At 36.2% G+C, this 18,198-nt stretch overlaps 2 protein-coding genes across 2 annotated transcripts; both read right to left on the minus strand.

Annotated features, from left to right (window-relative positions):
- Positions 1-93: 93 nt before the first annotated feature.
- LOC144571294 (uncharacterized) lies at positions 94-8,822 on the minus strand. The gene is made up of 10 exons (XM_078320565.1): positions 8,735-8,822; positions 8,269-8,457; positions 8,075-8,179; positions 7,916-7,981; positions 6,056-7,003; positions 4,636-5,442; positions 2,841-4,040; positions 1,512-1,858; positions 353-1,304; positions 94-238 (listed from the first exon to the last, which is right to left on the minus strand). The coding sequence occupies exons 1-9, from the start codon at positions 8,820-8,822 to the stop codon at positions 354-356; spliced, it is 4,701 nt and encodes a 1,566-aa protein (XP_078176691.1). The 3' UTR covers positions 94-238; position 353.
- Positions 8,823-15,759: 6,937 nt separating this feature from the next.
- On the minus strand, positions 15,760-17,236 carry LOC144571368 (putative FBD-associated F-box protein At3g50710). The gene is made up of 2 exons (XM_078320676.1): positions 16,250-17,236; positions 15,760-16,143 (listed from the first exon to the last, which is right to left on the minus strand). Exons 1-2 carry the CDS (start codon positions 17,234-17,236, stop codon positions 15,760-15,762), a joined length of 1,371 nt encoding a protein of 456 aa, XP_078176802.1.
- Positions 17,237-18,198: the final 962 nt, after the last annotated feature.

Consider the following 18,198-nt stretch of genomic DNA (forward strand, 5'->3'; position numbering starts at 1 on the left):
TATATGAACCAAGTTGAAAAATGATATGTTCCCAAAAGGAAACAACAGCAACTAAAATCATCAAATTAAGTGTATATGTATACACAGGCAGCGAGAAGGAGAGAGAGCCCTGAATTATAGTACATAAAGTATTTTATCCTCTGTCCATGTACTTCAAAAACACGAAGAGCCCCATTTACCACTCCCAAAGAAAAGCTTTCTGATGTGTTATCTGATGACTGATCGGAGTTTGCTGTCCCTGTAAACACGAAAGAAGTAATTTGTATAAAACCATATGGTTTTAGGTAATAAAAAGGATAAAACCAGCAAAGTTGATTGATTTAATCAAAATCAGTCTGTAAGAATTTATTACCTCATTCTTCGCTGAAGATCTCTCGATAAACAATATTTTTGGTATACACTCCCGTTGCATCAACTTTGTCAGTAGGTTTTATCATCACCTTTGTCGTTTGTCGGGATATACCTCTTGACAATGCAACATATAATTGGCCATGCGAAAAAACAGGCTCGGGAAGGTAAATACCAACATTCGGGATGGTTTGTCCTTGTGCTTTGTTGATTGTCATGGCGAAACTCAACCGAATAGGAAATTGCTTCCGCACAAACTTGAAAGGAAACATCTCATCATCAGATGGACACATTGGAATTCTTGGCAGAAATATTCTTTTTCCAGCATGCTGTCCAACAGTTATTTCTGCATCTATGGCGTTTTTCTGAAAATGACGGCATATCAATCTTGTGCCGTTGCACAGGCCATTTGATGGATCAAGATTCCGTAGTAATATAATGGGGCAACCAAGCTTCAATTTTAGGATGTGGGGGGGCAGCCCACTCGGAGCCAAAGAGTTCAGAAATTCCATCGCGTAGTGATTCGCTGTATCATCCACCGCTTTGTCAAAACTGTGGTAAATCATCTCATCTCCTGGAAATGTCTCAATCATTTGTTGATTCAATTCGTCAACATAGACATTTCTTGTTGATAGTATGGCCCTAGAAGTGATATACTCTGAAGAACCGCCATTCAGATGGAGCGATGGAAAAATAGAGTCTATCAATTCCTGTTTAGAGTCACCTTTTGAATTGTATGGAATGATCAATTCTTCAGGAATGCGGATCAATTCTCCATCCAACGATTCTTCCGTTCCATCGCCAACTCTCAACAAATAATCCGAAAAATACGGATCAGACAAAGCCCTCATGTTCTGGGTAAGATGTATTTTCCTGATCGATGACCAAAGAAGAGACATTCTTAAACTGGAATCAACAATTTGTGCTCTAGTACCTTTCCTAACAACTGGGAGCACCTGCAATAATTATGAGATAATGTATTAGGAAATGGTTGTGATATTTTTTTTCTGGTTAGACAAGATAGGGGTTTTTGGATATCAAAAGTTGATCTGTTGGGGTATTGTATTTATTTTGATGATATGGGTACATACTTTATTCTGTTTGGTATCACCTTTTGAAATGCAAAAATTCCTCGAAATTCCTTAATCAGCAAATTAAATTACCTGTCTAAAATCACCACCAAAAATAATGATCTTGCCGCCGAAGGGTTGATTTTCTCCAATAACATCTCGCATTGTTCTATCAAGTGCTTCAATTGCTTGTCGCTTTGACATTGAGGCTTCATCCCATATGATGAGAGTAGCCAACCGAAGTAGTTGTGCAATTCCACTTTGCTTCTTGATATTGCAAATAGAGTTGTTCTCAATTTTCAAAGGTATTTTGAACCGAGAATGTGATGTTCTTCCTCCTGGCATGTTATTTGCTGCACAGCCGGACGAAGCAGTTGCCAAGGCGATAAGATTCATAGATCGTACTTTTGCTAATAATGCCTTGTACAAGTATGTTTTTCCTGTAAAATAGAAACAGTAAGTGAACTTGCAGTCAGTTAAGAATGGATATATCTCAATTGTACAGAAAATGCAGTTTTGATTTGTACAAAAAATTATGTTTGAAAGGTTAGGAAATCTGCACTTTTGACAGTGTGTAGTTTTCACAAGAAGCATGGAAAGATATTGATAATTATGTTTCTGTACAGTTGAGAGTAATTCGCTGACAAGCAGATTTGTTGTAAAACAGGGAGGCTTCTCATACTGGTCCGGTGACAGTACAGAAAACTGGTATGCGGCCGGTATTGAAAACAGAAGTGAAATTTAGAAGGAGAACTACCAAAAAAACAGAAAAAACCAGAAATAGCAGCGTACTGCAGCTCATTCTATGCATAACTTCTTCATTCGGTGACGGAATTAGATGATTCAAGATGCGTTGGAAAGATAAAATAACTTTCTATAACCTTTCTATTCTGGTCATATTCTAATTCGGAAGGCTTAGTGGCCTAAAAGCTGCTAGAACGTGAAGGGTACTTCAGGAAGGTCTATTTCTGGTTTTTTCTGTTTTTTCGGTAGCTATTCTTTGCATAGGCTCAGGGTATAAATATTAGGGATTTCTAAGCTTTGATTGTGGTTGAGAGAAGTAGGAAAATCTTGAAATATTTATACCCTGAGCCTATGCAAAGAATAGCTACCGAAAAAACAGAAAAAACCAGAAATAGACCTTCCTGAAGTACCCTTCACGTTCTAGCAGCTTTTAGGCCACTAAGCCTTCCGAATTAGAATATGACCAGAATAGAAAGGTTATAGAAAGTTATTTTATCTTTCCAACGCATCTTGAATCATCTAATTCCGTCACCGAATGAAGAAGTTATGCATAGAATGAGCTGCAGTACGCTGCAGCTAATTCCAGAATCGTGACATTGCAGCTGCAGACCTGCTATGCCCACTACAGATATTAAATTAAATTATGGTAAACCAAAATATGCTGATATATTAATTTACCGGTTCCTCCGGGTCCATCAATAAAAAAAGCTCCACTTTGCTTGTTGATAACACATTGCATAATGTCATGAAATGCGTCCAACTGCTCCGGATTCAGCGAGTCGCACAAACGCAAATGTTCCTCATCAACTCCTATTGCCATCTCATCTGCCACTTCGCGGACTTCGCTCCCATTATAACTTCCCAATTCACTCATCTCTGGTAAATCATACAATTTAACATTCGTGCCCATTGATTGTAAGAAATCGTCGATGCTCTTTAGAACCATATTCTGGATCAGGTCTGGAGAATTGTATTCCCTTCGGTAGTCCTCAGATAGCTCGTCAAAATGTTCATCCCACAAAGCACGCACATTCCCTGGCTCACAATACACCAATATGGTGGCAAACAATCTTCGTAGAGCTGATGGAAACTGAAAGTGAGCTGCTTCAGAGAGACAGCTCGATAAACTGTTGTCCACTTCAATGAGACCTCTAGCTTCAGCAGATTCATGAAAACTATTGTGTAGCACTCCATCAGCCGTCAAAAGATCGGCAAATGAAGTTGGACCTCTGACATGGTTAAGGATCATGCGTAAATAATATCGATCACCATGCGACGGGTTAGCTGTGACAATTCTGCCCACTTCAATTCCTCGCTGTCGTGTCTTCCATTTCTTATTAGTCTTGTTCCATGTGAAATGCTCAGGGAATTCTTTGTAAAGGTACCTCCTTGCTTCTGGGTCATTTTTGTTTGTCTCAAAAAATTCTGTGAGCATCGTCTTTTGTGCATTTTCATCAGTTGTAAGATCATAAAGGTTTTCATTATCTGCAAATCGAACTGTTTGTTCATTTGGGCAATGTAGCCATAACAAACGAACTGATGGATATATCTCGCTGAGTGGGAAACCAAATATTCTCCACATTGCCTCAGGTGCTGACACCCACCGAGCATCCTGAAACATCTTGATCTCATTAACTTGGCTCTCTCCTAATGTCGATTCAACAGCCAATTGTGCACGATCATGGCCCTTGTAAATGTACTTGAAAAGGTATTTGACCGCTTGAATGCTTGAACAAACCTCAACATTGATATGACAATTATACCGCGCAAGTAGCTGTGGGTTATAAGGAACAACCCATCTGTTATCCAACTCTGACCCACGAACTCTCACTCTCCGTCCATTGTTTCTTCTCCGGTATACAGGATATGAGTCTTTCCCTAAGTTTGTCAATTTAAAAAAAATGAAGAACAAAAGGATATGTAAGTCAAGGCATTACAAAGTGAATCTCAAGTTAATTGCTAAGGTTAGCTCTTTCTCTAATTTTAATTATTTTTATTAAGAGATGAAATTATCTTCATTAATTTTTAATATTTTATGCAATATACCAGGGTTTAGCTTGTTAAAATTAAAGCTTAATTTGACAAATGAATGCTTAACTGTTGTGGATTTATTGACATAGTAGAGGGCATAATTCTGTCATATTTGTGCAAATATTTATACCCAGATTTGTATGGTAGTCCGATATGGGAACTCCACGCACTTGATTTTGTGGAATACATCTGGTAAACTAATTTGACTGAGGATGTGCATCCTTGATGAGAAGTCTCAGTTCAGAAAGTAAAAAGAAACTCGGTGTATATTGTTCAGATTACTGGTATGGCATGAATATGTGGGACATAAATTGATTTATTTATTCTCCAACTGATTCCATATTTTCTTACTGCTTTCTTTTGCTTTTTCTTCGCAGGAATTTTAGGTCATCTTACCAAAATATATTAAAATGAAAAAAAATATATTAAAATGCCAGACTACCTTGAATGGTGACCTCTGAGAATTGTTTTGGAAATGAAAATCTGCACCCCCCTCTTTTCATGCAAGGACATCCGGGTCGTAAGGCACCACAAGGTCCATGCAGCATGTGCTTGACGACCAACTTGTACAACTCAGGATACTTGTGTGGGTCGGGAATTTCAGCAGACACAAACTTGTCGTACATGTCCGGATTCGTGAGCTTATACCTGGGGTTCAATATAATAAGGAAGTGTGCATGAGGCAGTCCTCTCTTCTGGAATTCAATCACATGCACACGTGATGCAACAACTCCAAAAAAATTCTTCTTATAAAGCCGGTCTCTCAAATCTTCAAGTTTTGAATGGAATATGCGGGCTAATAGATCGGGCCTATCTTGCGCTTGCTGCCCCGGGGATAATTCTCTACGTATTTCCTCCCAATCTGGATTGCAAGTCATGGTCAGAAAAATATCAGGGTGCCCAAACCGTGTAACCAATGCCATGGCATCCATGAACCGACGCCTCATATCTCTGGGACCACCTATGAAAGATGATGGCAGAACTACTCTCTGGCCAATCATGCGAGCTCTGCCTTCGCCTGCAGTTACAATATCGACGATACCTTGAAATATTTCCGCTCTAAATTGTTGTTGCTCTTTAAGGCACCAGTCCAATCGTGAAGTTTCAATTTTTACGTACATGTCTACAGCATATTGTTGTAGCAACCTACCACCCAGCAGCAACACATTCCGCCCACTTCGTATCTGGAGTTTGTAGCAGTAATATTCTCTTGCTGAAACCTTTTTCCTAGCCCTTCTTCCAGTGATCCCTGCATTGATGAATACAATATATATAAAAAATCAAATTAGATGATAATTTTTCAGGTCAATGTTTACACAAAATTGCACTTAACAAACAGCTCTGTAATGAAAGCAAAGGTATGTCAATCATGTTAAACAATGACCAGATAAGCTGGTCTCTTAAAATGTAATTTGCAATTGTCAATTATGCTGTGGAACATAGAGTCGCTGCCTCAGATCCTTAAAAAGGGTCACTGGTACATTGCCTTCATTTGTCTATTAAACAATGGAAGTAAAAATCAAATATTTATAGTGGGAATAGCAGGTCTGCAACTGCAATGTCACGATTCTGCTGTCACGATTCTGGAATTAGCTGCTGCGTACTGCAGCTCATTCTAGGCATAACTTCTTCATTCGGCTACGGAATTAGATGATTCAAGATGCGTTGGAAAGATAAAATAACTTTCTATAACCTTTCTATTCTGATCATATTCTAATTCGGAAGGCTTAGTGGCCTACAAGCTGCTAGAACGTGAAGGGTATTTCAGGAAGGTCTATTTCTGGTTTTTTCTGTTTTTTCGGTAGCTATTCTTTGCATAGGCTCAGGGTATAAATATTTCCAGAATCGTGACAGCTAATTACCTTGCTCAGCCTCATCACCATCATCTTCATCGGTAATAGACGCCATAGAGACACCCACTCTCGGAATGTTTGGATGCCAACCTACTTCACCGTTTGTGAAAAATAATGGATATCCTAATGGATCATAGCATCCAAAATGGTAATTAACGATACTGGATCGAAATGACCTCCCAAATACAACAATGCTTCTTCTAAATGCACTGTTATCACCATTGCCCTCAACCCAAACCGCAGCCACTTGTGATGTTGTTGGTTTATTGTAGACACGCTGATCAAGATCTGCGGAGGCATTTAGCGTTATTCCAGAAGTGTGAAGTGTGCGCAACTCTCCAAGGCTCCTAAACACTCTGGTGTATGGATTAGCGGAAAGAATTATCATCAGCTTTGCTACTATCTCCTTATCAAGGCTTGGCATCCTTTGCAGTCGATGTTCCAACTCGAATTCTGTGTCGAAGAAATAAAGTTGCAGATACTCTGGTAGCCTTCCTTTTCTCGGCACCAATTGATCAATGAAGTGATATATCTGTCCATGAACACGAAAGTTATACACTCCCCCGCAATTTGAATTCTCATTTGTCAGACCGACACCACGGTTGTTATTTTTCTTTCGCTTTGCATCCTTTACTCCAAATGATGTGAATGAGAAATGGGTATTGTAGGACCTTATGTGATGTCTAAACTCAACACCAATCTTGTCATTAGTGGTGAACAGATAATAAAGTTCATCAGGCACACTGGAGCTTGCTAGTTGGGTTTTCCCATTCATGCAACAGAATGTTGGGATTTCGTACTGGAACTTTTTGGCCCCACAAAACATGCAGTAGGTTGGTTCCTTGAGTAAACTTTGCGTGGAGGGCAGGTCTTGATATACAAAATCAAATGGGTCGGATGTATTAGCATTATCATATGATGATGCATTGTAGCTGCATTCGCCATCATCAAAATTATCTAAACAGATTTAAAAAGACGGTTAGAAAAATTGGAGTCTTCTTAAATTATGGAGTAAGCATTAACATTTTTAGGTTGTTTGAAGATAAATCCCTTCTTTTCAAAGAAAAAGAAACCTGATGCTTCGGCTCAGATGAAGTTCCTCATACTCACTAAAGGAATAACATGCTATGATTAAAGGTTTTTTGAAGGAGTGTTTGCTGGTAAACAGCAGTTCTCTATTCTGACAGTCTGAATTGTGATTTTTTCTGAGAGCAATTGGCTGGGCCAAATTTTGAGTTCTTTATATGGAAATGACCATCAATACTTGAACTTTATGTCTAATTAATTTCAGAATTTTTATGGCTCAGGGACTATGATGAACAGGTGGTTTTGTAACTGACAAATTTCAGGAACCAGCAGTTCTCTATTCTGACAGTCTGATTTGTGATTTTTTCTGAGAGCAATTGGCTGGGCCAAATTTGGAGTTCTTTATATGGAAATGACCATCAGTACTTGAACTTTATGCCTAATTAATTTCAGAATTTTTATGGCTCAGGGACTATGATGAACAGGTGGTTTTGTAACTGACAAATTTCAGGCTGGTAGCAATTTTCCTGAACCAGTCCCAATTTCAAAAGATGAACTTCTAAAATCGATTATAAATCACAGAAAATTTCAAATAGAGACATTCCTTTTTCATTATATTCATATGAATGTCCTCTTCATTATTTTCTGGGTCTGTACAACGAAATAATTGATCCATAGTATGGACCAATCTGTGCTATGCATAGTTGTAAGTCAACAAGCTAAAACTATGTTTTTGTACCAGCAAGCATACAAGCTCGTACCAGGAAGGATACAGGTAAACCAGACAAGAGGAGGCTCAACTTCGTTTTATTAAAAAATTTCATGATGGGATAACAATCGTACCTTCACATCGATCAGTGATGACAGGTGCAACAAATTCTTCACACAAATCCATTATGTTGATTTCCTCTATATTTGTAAGATTCTTATTTGTTAGTAAGAATAATACTCTAAATTAATAATTCTTGTAAAATAATGTTATGGAATGCTATAAACATATACCTTCAGTAATATTATCAAATTCATTTGTACTGTCATTTTGTTGTATCAGCATCGGTGGTTGGTTCTTGGCTCTGCTGTATACCCTCTTACGGCATGTTTGTACACCTACAAGGAAATCCAACTCAATATAATTTTTGATAAAAGAAATGAACTTACACTTGTTTTAACGATTGAAAAACAAAATATGATTGTACCAGCTCCATCAAAACGCACGCTTAGTGGAGGAGATGTTGCAATTGCACTTTGTATGGGAGAATTGCTACTCTGCCCTGTTTGCTGCTGCTTCTTTGCACGATTTTTCAGTAGAAGGGCTTGTTTCTTTTCCTGACTCATTTCTTGATATGTTCTATTGAAGTACTTTCTCTTTTGTTTCAATCGTTTCTCTGTGAGACAGAAAAATTAAATATTTTTGTATCTATTAATCAGCATTACATGAAATTAAAATAACTTTGCTAAAATCTTGGCCCTTAAAATTTAAGCTTTCCTGAAAATAAATTACTATAGAATTGCGTTCAGGTTTCATTCTATCGTTTTTATTCCTCTTATTTTTCTTTTCTTTCTGATGTTTCTGCCAATTATTCTTAACTCAATGTCAATTTCTTTGAACGTTTCCAAAGTATGTTTAAGAGATTGATCAACATCCGCCTACTATCAAAATACCTGATGTTGTCGGTTCTGTTGCATCTGAATTGTTTTGGCCATTGTTAAGTGGTGGTTGATTTTCCTTTCCATGATGATGCCTCTCCATTGCATCTGGCGTGAAAGTGAGAGGAGGCAAGAGGAGGGCGGAGTGCGCGCGTTTTTTTAAAAAGGTTTGGTGAAGAGACGGAGAAGGGTGAAGAGACGGAGCGGAGTGGGGTGAAGAGATGCAGCGCCAGACGGAGAACGGTAAAGAGAGACGGAGCGGAGATAAATTTTTTTTAGCGGAGGACGGAGAACGGTAAAGAGAGACGGAGCGGAGAGAATTTTTTTTTTAGCGGAAGGAAGAGATGGAGCGCCAGACGGAGAACAGTAAAGAGAGACGGAGCGGAGAGAATTTTTTTTTAGCGGAGGGAAGAGATGGAGCGCCAGGAATTGTTTTAGGTTTTTAGGGATCTTATGTGGCGTGAACAGTGGGGTCTTAAGTGTTGAAGAGTAAAATTTAGAAAATTCTGCTGTATCTGATCTGAAAATTGAATGGCTGATATTAATTCCGAAAATTTAACTTTTAATCACAACCCTTGCAGGATCTAGACATTAAGCTCCTTAATAAGGTAGGGAGATAGATAGGCTAATATACAATCAATTGTTACTAGCCTCCTGTACAACCAAGTCGTTTTTCAATTTTTAAAGTCCAAATGATCGATCTAAACGTTAGATGTGTTCTCCATATTAAAATGTGTGAGGCAACCGAATTTTACATTTTTTAGATTTTTTTTTACTATTTATTAAGACACTTTGAAAATCGCTGATCCAATGGTAGCTTTTGATTTTACTGTTTGGTTAAGCCACCGTTGGATCAGCGATTTTCAAAGTGGCTTAATAAATAGTAAAAAAAATTCAAAAAATATAAAATTTGGTCTCCTAGCACATTTTTATATGAAGATTTATGAGCCAAAGACTAACAAGGCAACAATTTAGCAGCAAAATATAAAATTAATTTAATGTTTCTCATTCTAACTTCACAGAATCATCATTGGTTCAAAGATTACTAGCAATTGATTACATCATGGAGAAACAGTGACAGATTTATGAACTAAGTAGATCACATAATTAAGTTACATATAGCCTCTCAAGTTACACAGCCTAGCTAAAGTTACATATAGCCTCTCAAGTTACACAGCCTAGCTAAAGTTGCACATAGCCTAAAATCATAACCAATTACATACAACCTAACATCATAAGCAATTACTAACATCATTTACAATTACACATAGCCTAGCTGAAGTTACATGCTATTTAAAAAACAACATAATTAAAAAAAATTTAAAAATAATCCTACTACTTTTACATACATCACATTCATTTTTTTTCTTAAAATAGATGAAGAATGAATTGGGCTTGCATTTGGTGGAAAGTAGCGTCGTCGCACCACCTGGCAAGAGCACCTGGCAAGAGAGGCAGCGACTGAGCCACGGAAAGAGCACCTGGCAAGAGAGGCAGCGACTGAGCCACGGAGAGGCGCTAGGTTTAGACTTCGAGTGAGCGACTGAGAGAGAGAGAAAGAAAGGAGAGGGAGCGACTGAGCGACGTCGCCTCTTTTATTTTTCGCCTGAGAGAGAAGGAGAGGGGTCGGGGAGATCTGGGGTTTAGGTTTTCGCTCAGTCGCCAGGAGGAGGAGAGGAAGAGAGTCGCGTCTGAGATTTTGGGGTTTTAATTGGAGATCTCCATTTCCGATAATTAGATAAGGAAATGTAAAGGGAGCTCAACAGGATCCGTCCAGTTCCGAACTTTTTAGATCAGATCAACACTATTTTTGAAGCAGATCGGAGGGTCAGAAACGTGAATTAAAACAGGCGTTTTAATTCATGATGTAGGGTAGCATTACTCAAATATTGAGCTCAACAGGATCCGTCCAGTTCTGAACTTTTTAGATCAGATCAACACTATTTTTGAAGCAGATCGGAGGGTCAGAAACGTGAATTAAAACAGGCGTTTTAATTCATGATGTAGCATTACTCAATTTTGTAAAATACTTAATAAATAGTAAAAAAATTCAGAAAATTATAAAATTTGGTCTCCAAGCAGATATTAATATGGAGAATAAGATGAACCGTTTGGATCGACCGTTTGGATTTTGAAAACTCAAATATTGAGCCGTAGCATAGATGCCACTATGCTATCCATAGCACCCCAGCCTAACTCTATATATATATATATATATATATATATATATATATATATATATATATATATAGATGGGCTATGGTGCATTGCAATGCATGGAGGGGTTTGTGCATTGGACCATAAATCTAAAATTCAAAATCCAAATGACCGATCCAAACCGTTCATCTTGTTCTCCATATTAATATGTGCTTGGAGACCAAATTTTACATTTTTCTGAATTTTTTTACTATTTATTAAGTATTTTACAAAATTGTTGATCCAAAGGTGGCTGCTGATTTTACTGTTTTGTTAAGCCACCGTTGGATCAACAATTTTGTAAAATACTTAATAAATAGTAAAAAAATTCAGAAAAAGGTAAAATTTGGTCTCCAAGCACATATTAATATGGAGAACAAGATGAACGGTTTGGATCGGCCATTTGGATTTTAAATTTTAGATTTATGGTCCAATGCACAAACCCCTTCATGCATTATATATATATATATATATATATATATAGAGAGAGAGAGAGAGAGATGGGCTATGGTGCATTGCAATGCATGAACCCCCTTATGCATTGTACTATAAATCACGGATTTAAAGTCCAAACGACCAATATATATATATATATATATATATTTGTGACTACCTACTTACCTGACCTCACCTCCTTATATAGACAGATTAATGTCAACGGTTTCCCCCCCTTAATTGTACATCTAACATGCATGTTTGCAAGTAATTGTATTATTTAATAACTGCGAGAGGCACATGCTCTATTCTTCAATAACTACGAGATTGAGGTACATACATGCTACATAAGATATTCATACATATATATATTAAAAGAAAATGTTCTTGTCCATCATGTTTTGTCCACCATCTGTCCACAAATATTATTCACTCCCAATTTAATTGTCTATAACTATCTTCGCTCCCCACCGTTAGACCACCTTCTAACGGGCTCTCATGCCTATTTAAACCTCTCCTTCCCCAATCGTTTATTTTCAATTTTTGAATCGATGAGATCAGATCGAGTCTCTCATCTACCTTTAACTCTCCGATCAAACTCGCGCTACCACAGTTTCCTCCTCTCTCCCTCTCTTTCTTTCTTTTCTCCTTGCTCTCCGATCAGATATGGTCCGGATCTATTATTACTTTATTCCCTAATCCTAAGAAGCGCTTCAAGTACAAGATGCTTACCCTAGTGCCTATTCTTCTCTGACAACTTCTCCTCATGAATACGGATCACTGTGACCTATTCTCTTTTCCTTAATAATAAGCAATCCCTGACCTGCTTGACCTAATGTGGTAGCAAGAACTCCAATATGCTGACCCGCTTTCTCTACCTACGTGCAAAAATAGAGGAGGAGAGGAAATAGCAAAGCGAAGCCATAGTTTCCCGACGAAACCAATCCACGTGGAGATTTTTTATTCTTTTTCGAATCCAATTTTTTTTTCCCGAAGGCCACATCTTTGAAATCGTTCATTTCTTTTCTCCTTGGTCGCTATTTCCAGTTCGGCCACTTGCACCTCGCAACAGCACCGGCGAACTTGATCCAGAAGACAGATCCGACAATCGGTCGGCTCGGATGTCGTGGAGCGCGATCGAATAGAAGTTGTTTTTGTTGAAGAGCATGGCAAAATTCAAATCTAGTAAGTTATTTATGTTGAATTTGTTGTTTTCGTTGTATGCAATAACAGATCTAGCATTTCAAATGAAATTTGGAGGAAAGAGATGATAGAGAGGCGATATGGAGTATTGATCTGTTAATTTTACTGTATTGCCCCTTTAATTTTACAGTATTCATTTTGTCATTTTACAGTATTCATCTTGTGGAAATCTGGAGGAAATAGATGATAGAAAGACGATATGGAGTATTGATCTGTTAATTTTACAATATTGCCTTGTTAATTTTATAGTATTCATCTTGTCATTTTTCAGTATTCATCTTGTGAAAATCTTAAAGAAAGAGATGATTTGTTAATTTTACAGTATTTATCTTGTAATTTTATAGTATTTATCTTGTAATTTTACAGTATTCATCTTGTGAAAATCTGGAGGAAAGAGATGATAGAAAGGCTTCTTACTCATCCGAACAATGAACACAAGAGGTTTTTAATGTAAAAGTTATTTGTCCATAGTTTTTTTGTTGCTATTATGCTATTCTGAATGTTGCGGTGAATATTTTTATCTTGTGTTGAACATATGTTGTTTGTGGTGAACATATGTTGTTTTGTGGTGAACAGATTTTTTGTGTGATGATGGATGTATGTATAGATTTAGCAATTTTAGAGTATACATGGTATTATTTTATGATTTATATCTTGCAATTTTACAGTATACATGATTCTTTGTAGGTTGTAGTTTAAACTGAAATGTAGCATTTGTTACATTTTATCTTACAGTATAGATGGTATTATTTTATGGTTTAGTTTTAGAAATTTTACAGTATACAAGATTAAATTGAAAATTTACAGTATTATGTGAAAATTTTACAGTATACAAGATTCAATTGAAAATTTACAGTATTATTTGAAAATTTTACAGTATACAAGATTCAATTTTACAGTATACAAGATATAATTGAAAATTCTACTGTATACAAGATTTAATTTTTACAGTATACAAGATTCAATTGAAAATTCTACTGTATACAAGATTCAATTTTACAGTTCTGCTGATTCAATTTTACAGTATACAAGATTCAATTGTAAATTTTACTGTGTAGAAGATTCAATTTTACAGTATACAAGATTCAATTGAAAATTTTACTATATACAAGATTCAATTTTACAGTATACAACATTCAACCCAGTGCGGACGCTAATAATTAACTCTAACTGCCAATAACCGCTAATAACCGCTAATAACTAACTGCCAATAACTTCCTATAACTGTAATTTTTTAAAGTACAGTTTGAAAGTACATTTATTTTGTCCTGTTGTGCAAGTTGCAATTTTTTTCTAACTATCATGGGACCACTTCAAATAGTTACTGGATGTTTTGTGATTAACTGATATATTTTATGTGATATATTGTATAATTATACAGCATGTAGAAGTAATTTTACAGTATTCGCGCAAGTCAAAGCTGTGGACAAATGGTGGACAAAAGGCTGTGGACAATTAGACGCTTCGATATATTAATTGTTGATTTGGACGAAAATCAAATCAAATCAATTATATAATACCGAAATTTTTATTAATATCCAATTTTTTTTGCAAATTTACAAATTTCCACCCAAATTCAACTTATTTCCACATCTACCTGAACCGGGAGATTATATTATTTCAAGGATCCAACCCCTAGATCCATAAATAATTTTCCGGAATTTGTGGCAAGTACTGTAATTTATCCCTACAATTGGTGGTGACATCAACACATGTTATAGGCATGACAGTGGACCCGTATCTTATGTACTACCTCATGGCGGGGGCCACAAATGTACGGCCCAGATTTACTTCCAGCCGAGTCAAACACAATTCGGTACCTATTTAGACGACTGTAGGGGTTCCCTTTAAGATTCGTGTCAGGTTAAAAGAACGGTATGGTACTTCTAACTTCTGTAGTACTCAAAGAATACGATTCCCATGACAGCAGCATGTACAATCCTAACGAAGCAGTGGCAAATGGGTACGGCTGTTATATATAGGAATTGGTACGAATCTCAAAACGGATCCCTATATTCAAATTTAAATATCTGAGGAGACAGTACTCGCTTGAAATTCATAGCATGCATAGATCGATCACTACCAATCAAAACATTTAATGGTAGAAAATCCGTTTGTCAACAATAAATTGAATGCTTGAATATATATATCTATAACTATAAGTCAGCTCGATTGTCCGATTGAAATGTTGAATGCTCTCAATTTAATCATGGTTTGCTTTAATTAGTATTTATTTATTTAAAGTTGTTAATTAGATGGTTGAATATTTTATTTTTACCATTAGCCTTAATTTCTCTGATGAACACTTTTACATAATGCAATTAATGCACATGCACCTGGTCCACCTGCTCCCAATTAGACTCTTCTGCATAAAACCCAATATCAATTTTTTTTAATCATTATAACTACTACAAAAGCGTTTCTTTGTATATTTTAAAAATCATTCATATATCTTGCTTTCTTGACAATGTTTCTCAACCGAATTTTTCTCAATACTATAATTTTATTACAAGTGAAACATGGTACGATTGGTACCAATAAAATGTGAGTTCATAAAATATTTCATTGTTTTATGAAGATGCATGAAAAGCATGACATTTTTACTGATGCAAGAAAATCTATTTAGTTTAGATTGGCGCGCGTCCCACTTTTTTTTTTATTATTTTTTTGGTTTTGACAAATGCTATAGGGTTCCACATAACTTTTTTTTTCTTTTTTCTTTTTAGTAGATGATGGGGTACGGTATGGCGTCCCTGCAATCTTACCTTCTTATTTTTAAAATTTCATCCTGTTGTTTCTCATTTTTTTTATGTATTTACAATGAATAAAAATTTCGGGGCTAGCATTGATGCCATAAATAAACAAAAACAAAAAAATTAGAAGGTGAATATACTTCACAATTGGGACAATGAAACATGCAAACAGGTGGATATGAATATCATTTTAGAGACAAATAAGAAAAATATGATATTTTGCAGTGTTCAATAAGAAAAATATGCAATTTATTTTGAGATTTTTAGGAAACATATATCATCCTGGTACATATGAAGATACAACACAACATGCACTGCACAATTTATCCTCAAATAAAACAAATATAATTTTATATTATTGACGGCTACTAAAAATACTCTAGTTCTTCACAAAATACAAAATCAACATCACAATGCAATGTTTGCAAACATAAAATATCACACAATACAAGATCAAAACTCACGCAGAAAACGAAAACGGTCTGTGAATTGAGATAAAACAATCTCAATATTCTTAAATTCTATTCTATATGGAAGGGAAGCCTCTTCAACTTTATGTGATCTAATATCATCTTCCCACAATTTCATGTGAACCACCTTAAGATTCTTGCACTGAGATAACTCCCGCAACAAAAAATTATCTACAATTTGATGAATGCCCGTCTTTTCGCCTTTACAATGCAGTTCACAGTTGTATAAAGTGAGCTTCTGAAGATTAGGTGATTTCTCGAGGAACAGTGCAACTGGACTGAAATTACAAATCATGCACCATCCTCTAAGCTGTAATTCTACAAGGCAATGGAACTCTCTGAAATTTCTTAACTCTTTTTCCAACATCTGAGTATACATATATCACATGTAAGAGAGTGAGAGAAACAAAAGATATTTAGAAAGTTTATTGTATAAAAAATGACATAAGCTAAAATTAAAGATGCACATGTACCTTAAAATTTAGCCTATATAAGTTGAGCGTTGTAACAGTTTCATAGAGGCAGGAAAGAGGATCATCTAAATCAAAACAACAAATGAAGTTTTGCATAAAGGATGAAGGGTTATTCAGTGCAGATGCACCTCGAGTTTTCAAAATGAATTTTACCCGAAAAGAGCCCGTTCTAATTGTTGACTCGACTGTGTCTCCATGGAGGCTTGATGTTATACACACAGTTTCTTTATTGGGTGAAACTTCTAATGTGCAACAATCGAGAGACAAGTACTTTAGTTTCTGGCTAAAGATGCGTGAAAATTCCCCGTTGCAGTTCTCCAATGATAGCTCTTCTAGTTTTGGACACCCTGCGAAAAGTCTGGAGATGCTTCTACTATCAAGTTTATTTCTTTTTAGATGTAATTTTCTAATGCGGGGAAGATTGACAACCGCTGGTATTATTTGGCTACTGTAAAGAAAATAGAAAGTTGTTAGCAAGCACATTTCTTCGATGGATTCCCATGCAAAAAGGCATGCAATCAATTTTTCAGAGTGGATTGTAGCCTCCATAGAGAAAACTCGAGCATTGTGTTTCATCGCATAGCTAGCACATGTATGAAAGAGGTTAGAGAACATATCACTGCTTAATATTTCGGGAAATTTAACGAGGAATTTGTCCAAGAAGGATGCTTCAAGTTGATGGCATAGTACAGTCTCAACAAATCCTTTGAACTTTTCATTCAAGCTCTCGCTCTCATAAAAATTGAGCTGATGTTCATCCATAGCCACAAACTCATTTGGGTTGAAATTGAGAGAAGGCAAGGAGGTCCAGAGATTCATCCATCTCTTCTTCAACAGTAAGCTCGTTTGCACTGCCTCTTTTGTCCCTAGAAAGGACAAAATATATTGGAGCATTTCATCTGGCAAATCGTCAATCATGTCAGATTCAGACTCAGACGTCTCCTCCTTCGAGATCGAGAGAGATGTATGCTTCTTGGAGTTATACATTGCTCAACCACTGCAAGTGCTCAAAATAATGTAAGAATGGCAACAAGTCATATATCATGTTAATTGTTAGGGTTAGGTTCTCAAAACCCATCTTCTTACGGTGAGTGGCGTAGACAGAATTTGACTCAGGGATTAGCAAAAATATTAAGAATTCAAATTTCATCAAAATATTGAAGTACAAATTCAAAAACTGCATGATTGAGAAATTCAGACTTCAAGAGGAGAGCAAAAAAAAATTCATAGGAGAGCAACAATCCAATACTAAGAATTTTGAGAAATCCAGAGCAGGGCAAATACCCAACTCTAAACTATAGTGGCTCCGTCATTGCTTATGGTAACTGAGAAATCCGGCCAGGTTAATTTTACATAACTTGAACAATAAAATTAGATCAATGATTTTCGCATCAACAAGAAAAGATCATACCTAGCTATACCGAGACTTTAATTTACGAAATTAATTGTGGACAGCAAGGGAATCCTTGACGCTTCCCTCAGACTTCTCTTCTCATAAATTTAGAGAGAAATTTAGGTTAATTTTGTCCTTAGCTAGGGTTTTGCGAAATCCATTTGCCCATTTTAACTCCTATATATATATAGTCATAAACAAAAATATATATATTAATATATATATACAGGAGATGGGCTATGGTGCATTGCAATGCATAGGCCATGGTGTGCATTGGACCATAAATCACCGATTCAAAGTCCAAATGACCGATCCAAACCGTTCATCTTGTTCTCCATATTAATATGTGCTTGGAGACCAAATTTTACATTTTTTGGAATTTTTTTACTATTTATTAAGCCACTTTGAAAATCGCTGATCCAACGGTGGCTTCTGATTTTACTGTTCCAAACAGTCACCGTTGGATCAGTGATTTTCAAAGTGGCTTAATAAATAGTAAAACAATTCCAAAAAATATAAAATTTGGTCTCCAAGCACATATTAATATGGAGAACAA

The sequence above is a fragment of the Carex rostrata genome, chromosome 1 (genome assembly GCF_964058835.1).
Source record: "Carex rostrata chromosome 1, lpCarRost1.2, whole genome shotgun sequence".
Lineage (NCBI taxonomy): Eukaryota > Viridiplantae > Streptophyta > Magnoliopsida > Poales > Cyperaceae > Carex > Carex rostrata.

Excerpts from the sequence above, each read along its gene's own strand:
- LOC144571294 (XM_078320565.1), bottom strand. The coding sequence starts at position 8,822 with ATGGAGAGGCATCATCATGGAAAGGAAAATCAACCACCACTTAACAAT. Across the intron at positions 7,982-8,074 it reads ATTTGATAATATTACTGAAG|AGGAAATCAACATAATGGAT; the intron begins GTATATGTTTAT and ends TTACAAATATAG. Across the intron at positions 7,004-7,915 it reads CATCACTGATCGATGTGAAG|ATAATTTTGATGATGGCGAA; the intron begins GTACGATTGTTA and ends AAATCTGTTTAG.
- LOC144571368 (XM_078320676.1), bottom strand. The coding sequence starts at position 17,236 with ATGTATAACTCCAAGAAGCATACATCTCTCTCGATCTCGAAGGAGGAG. Across the intron at positions 16,144-16,249 it reads TATATAGGCTAAATTTTAAG|ATGTTGGAAAAAGAGTTAAG; the intron begins GTACATGTGCAT and ends ATGTATACTCAG.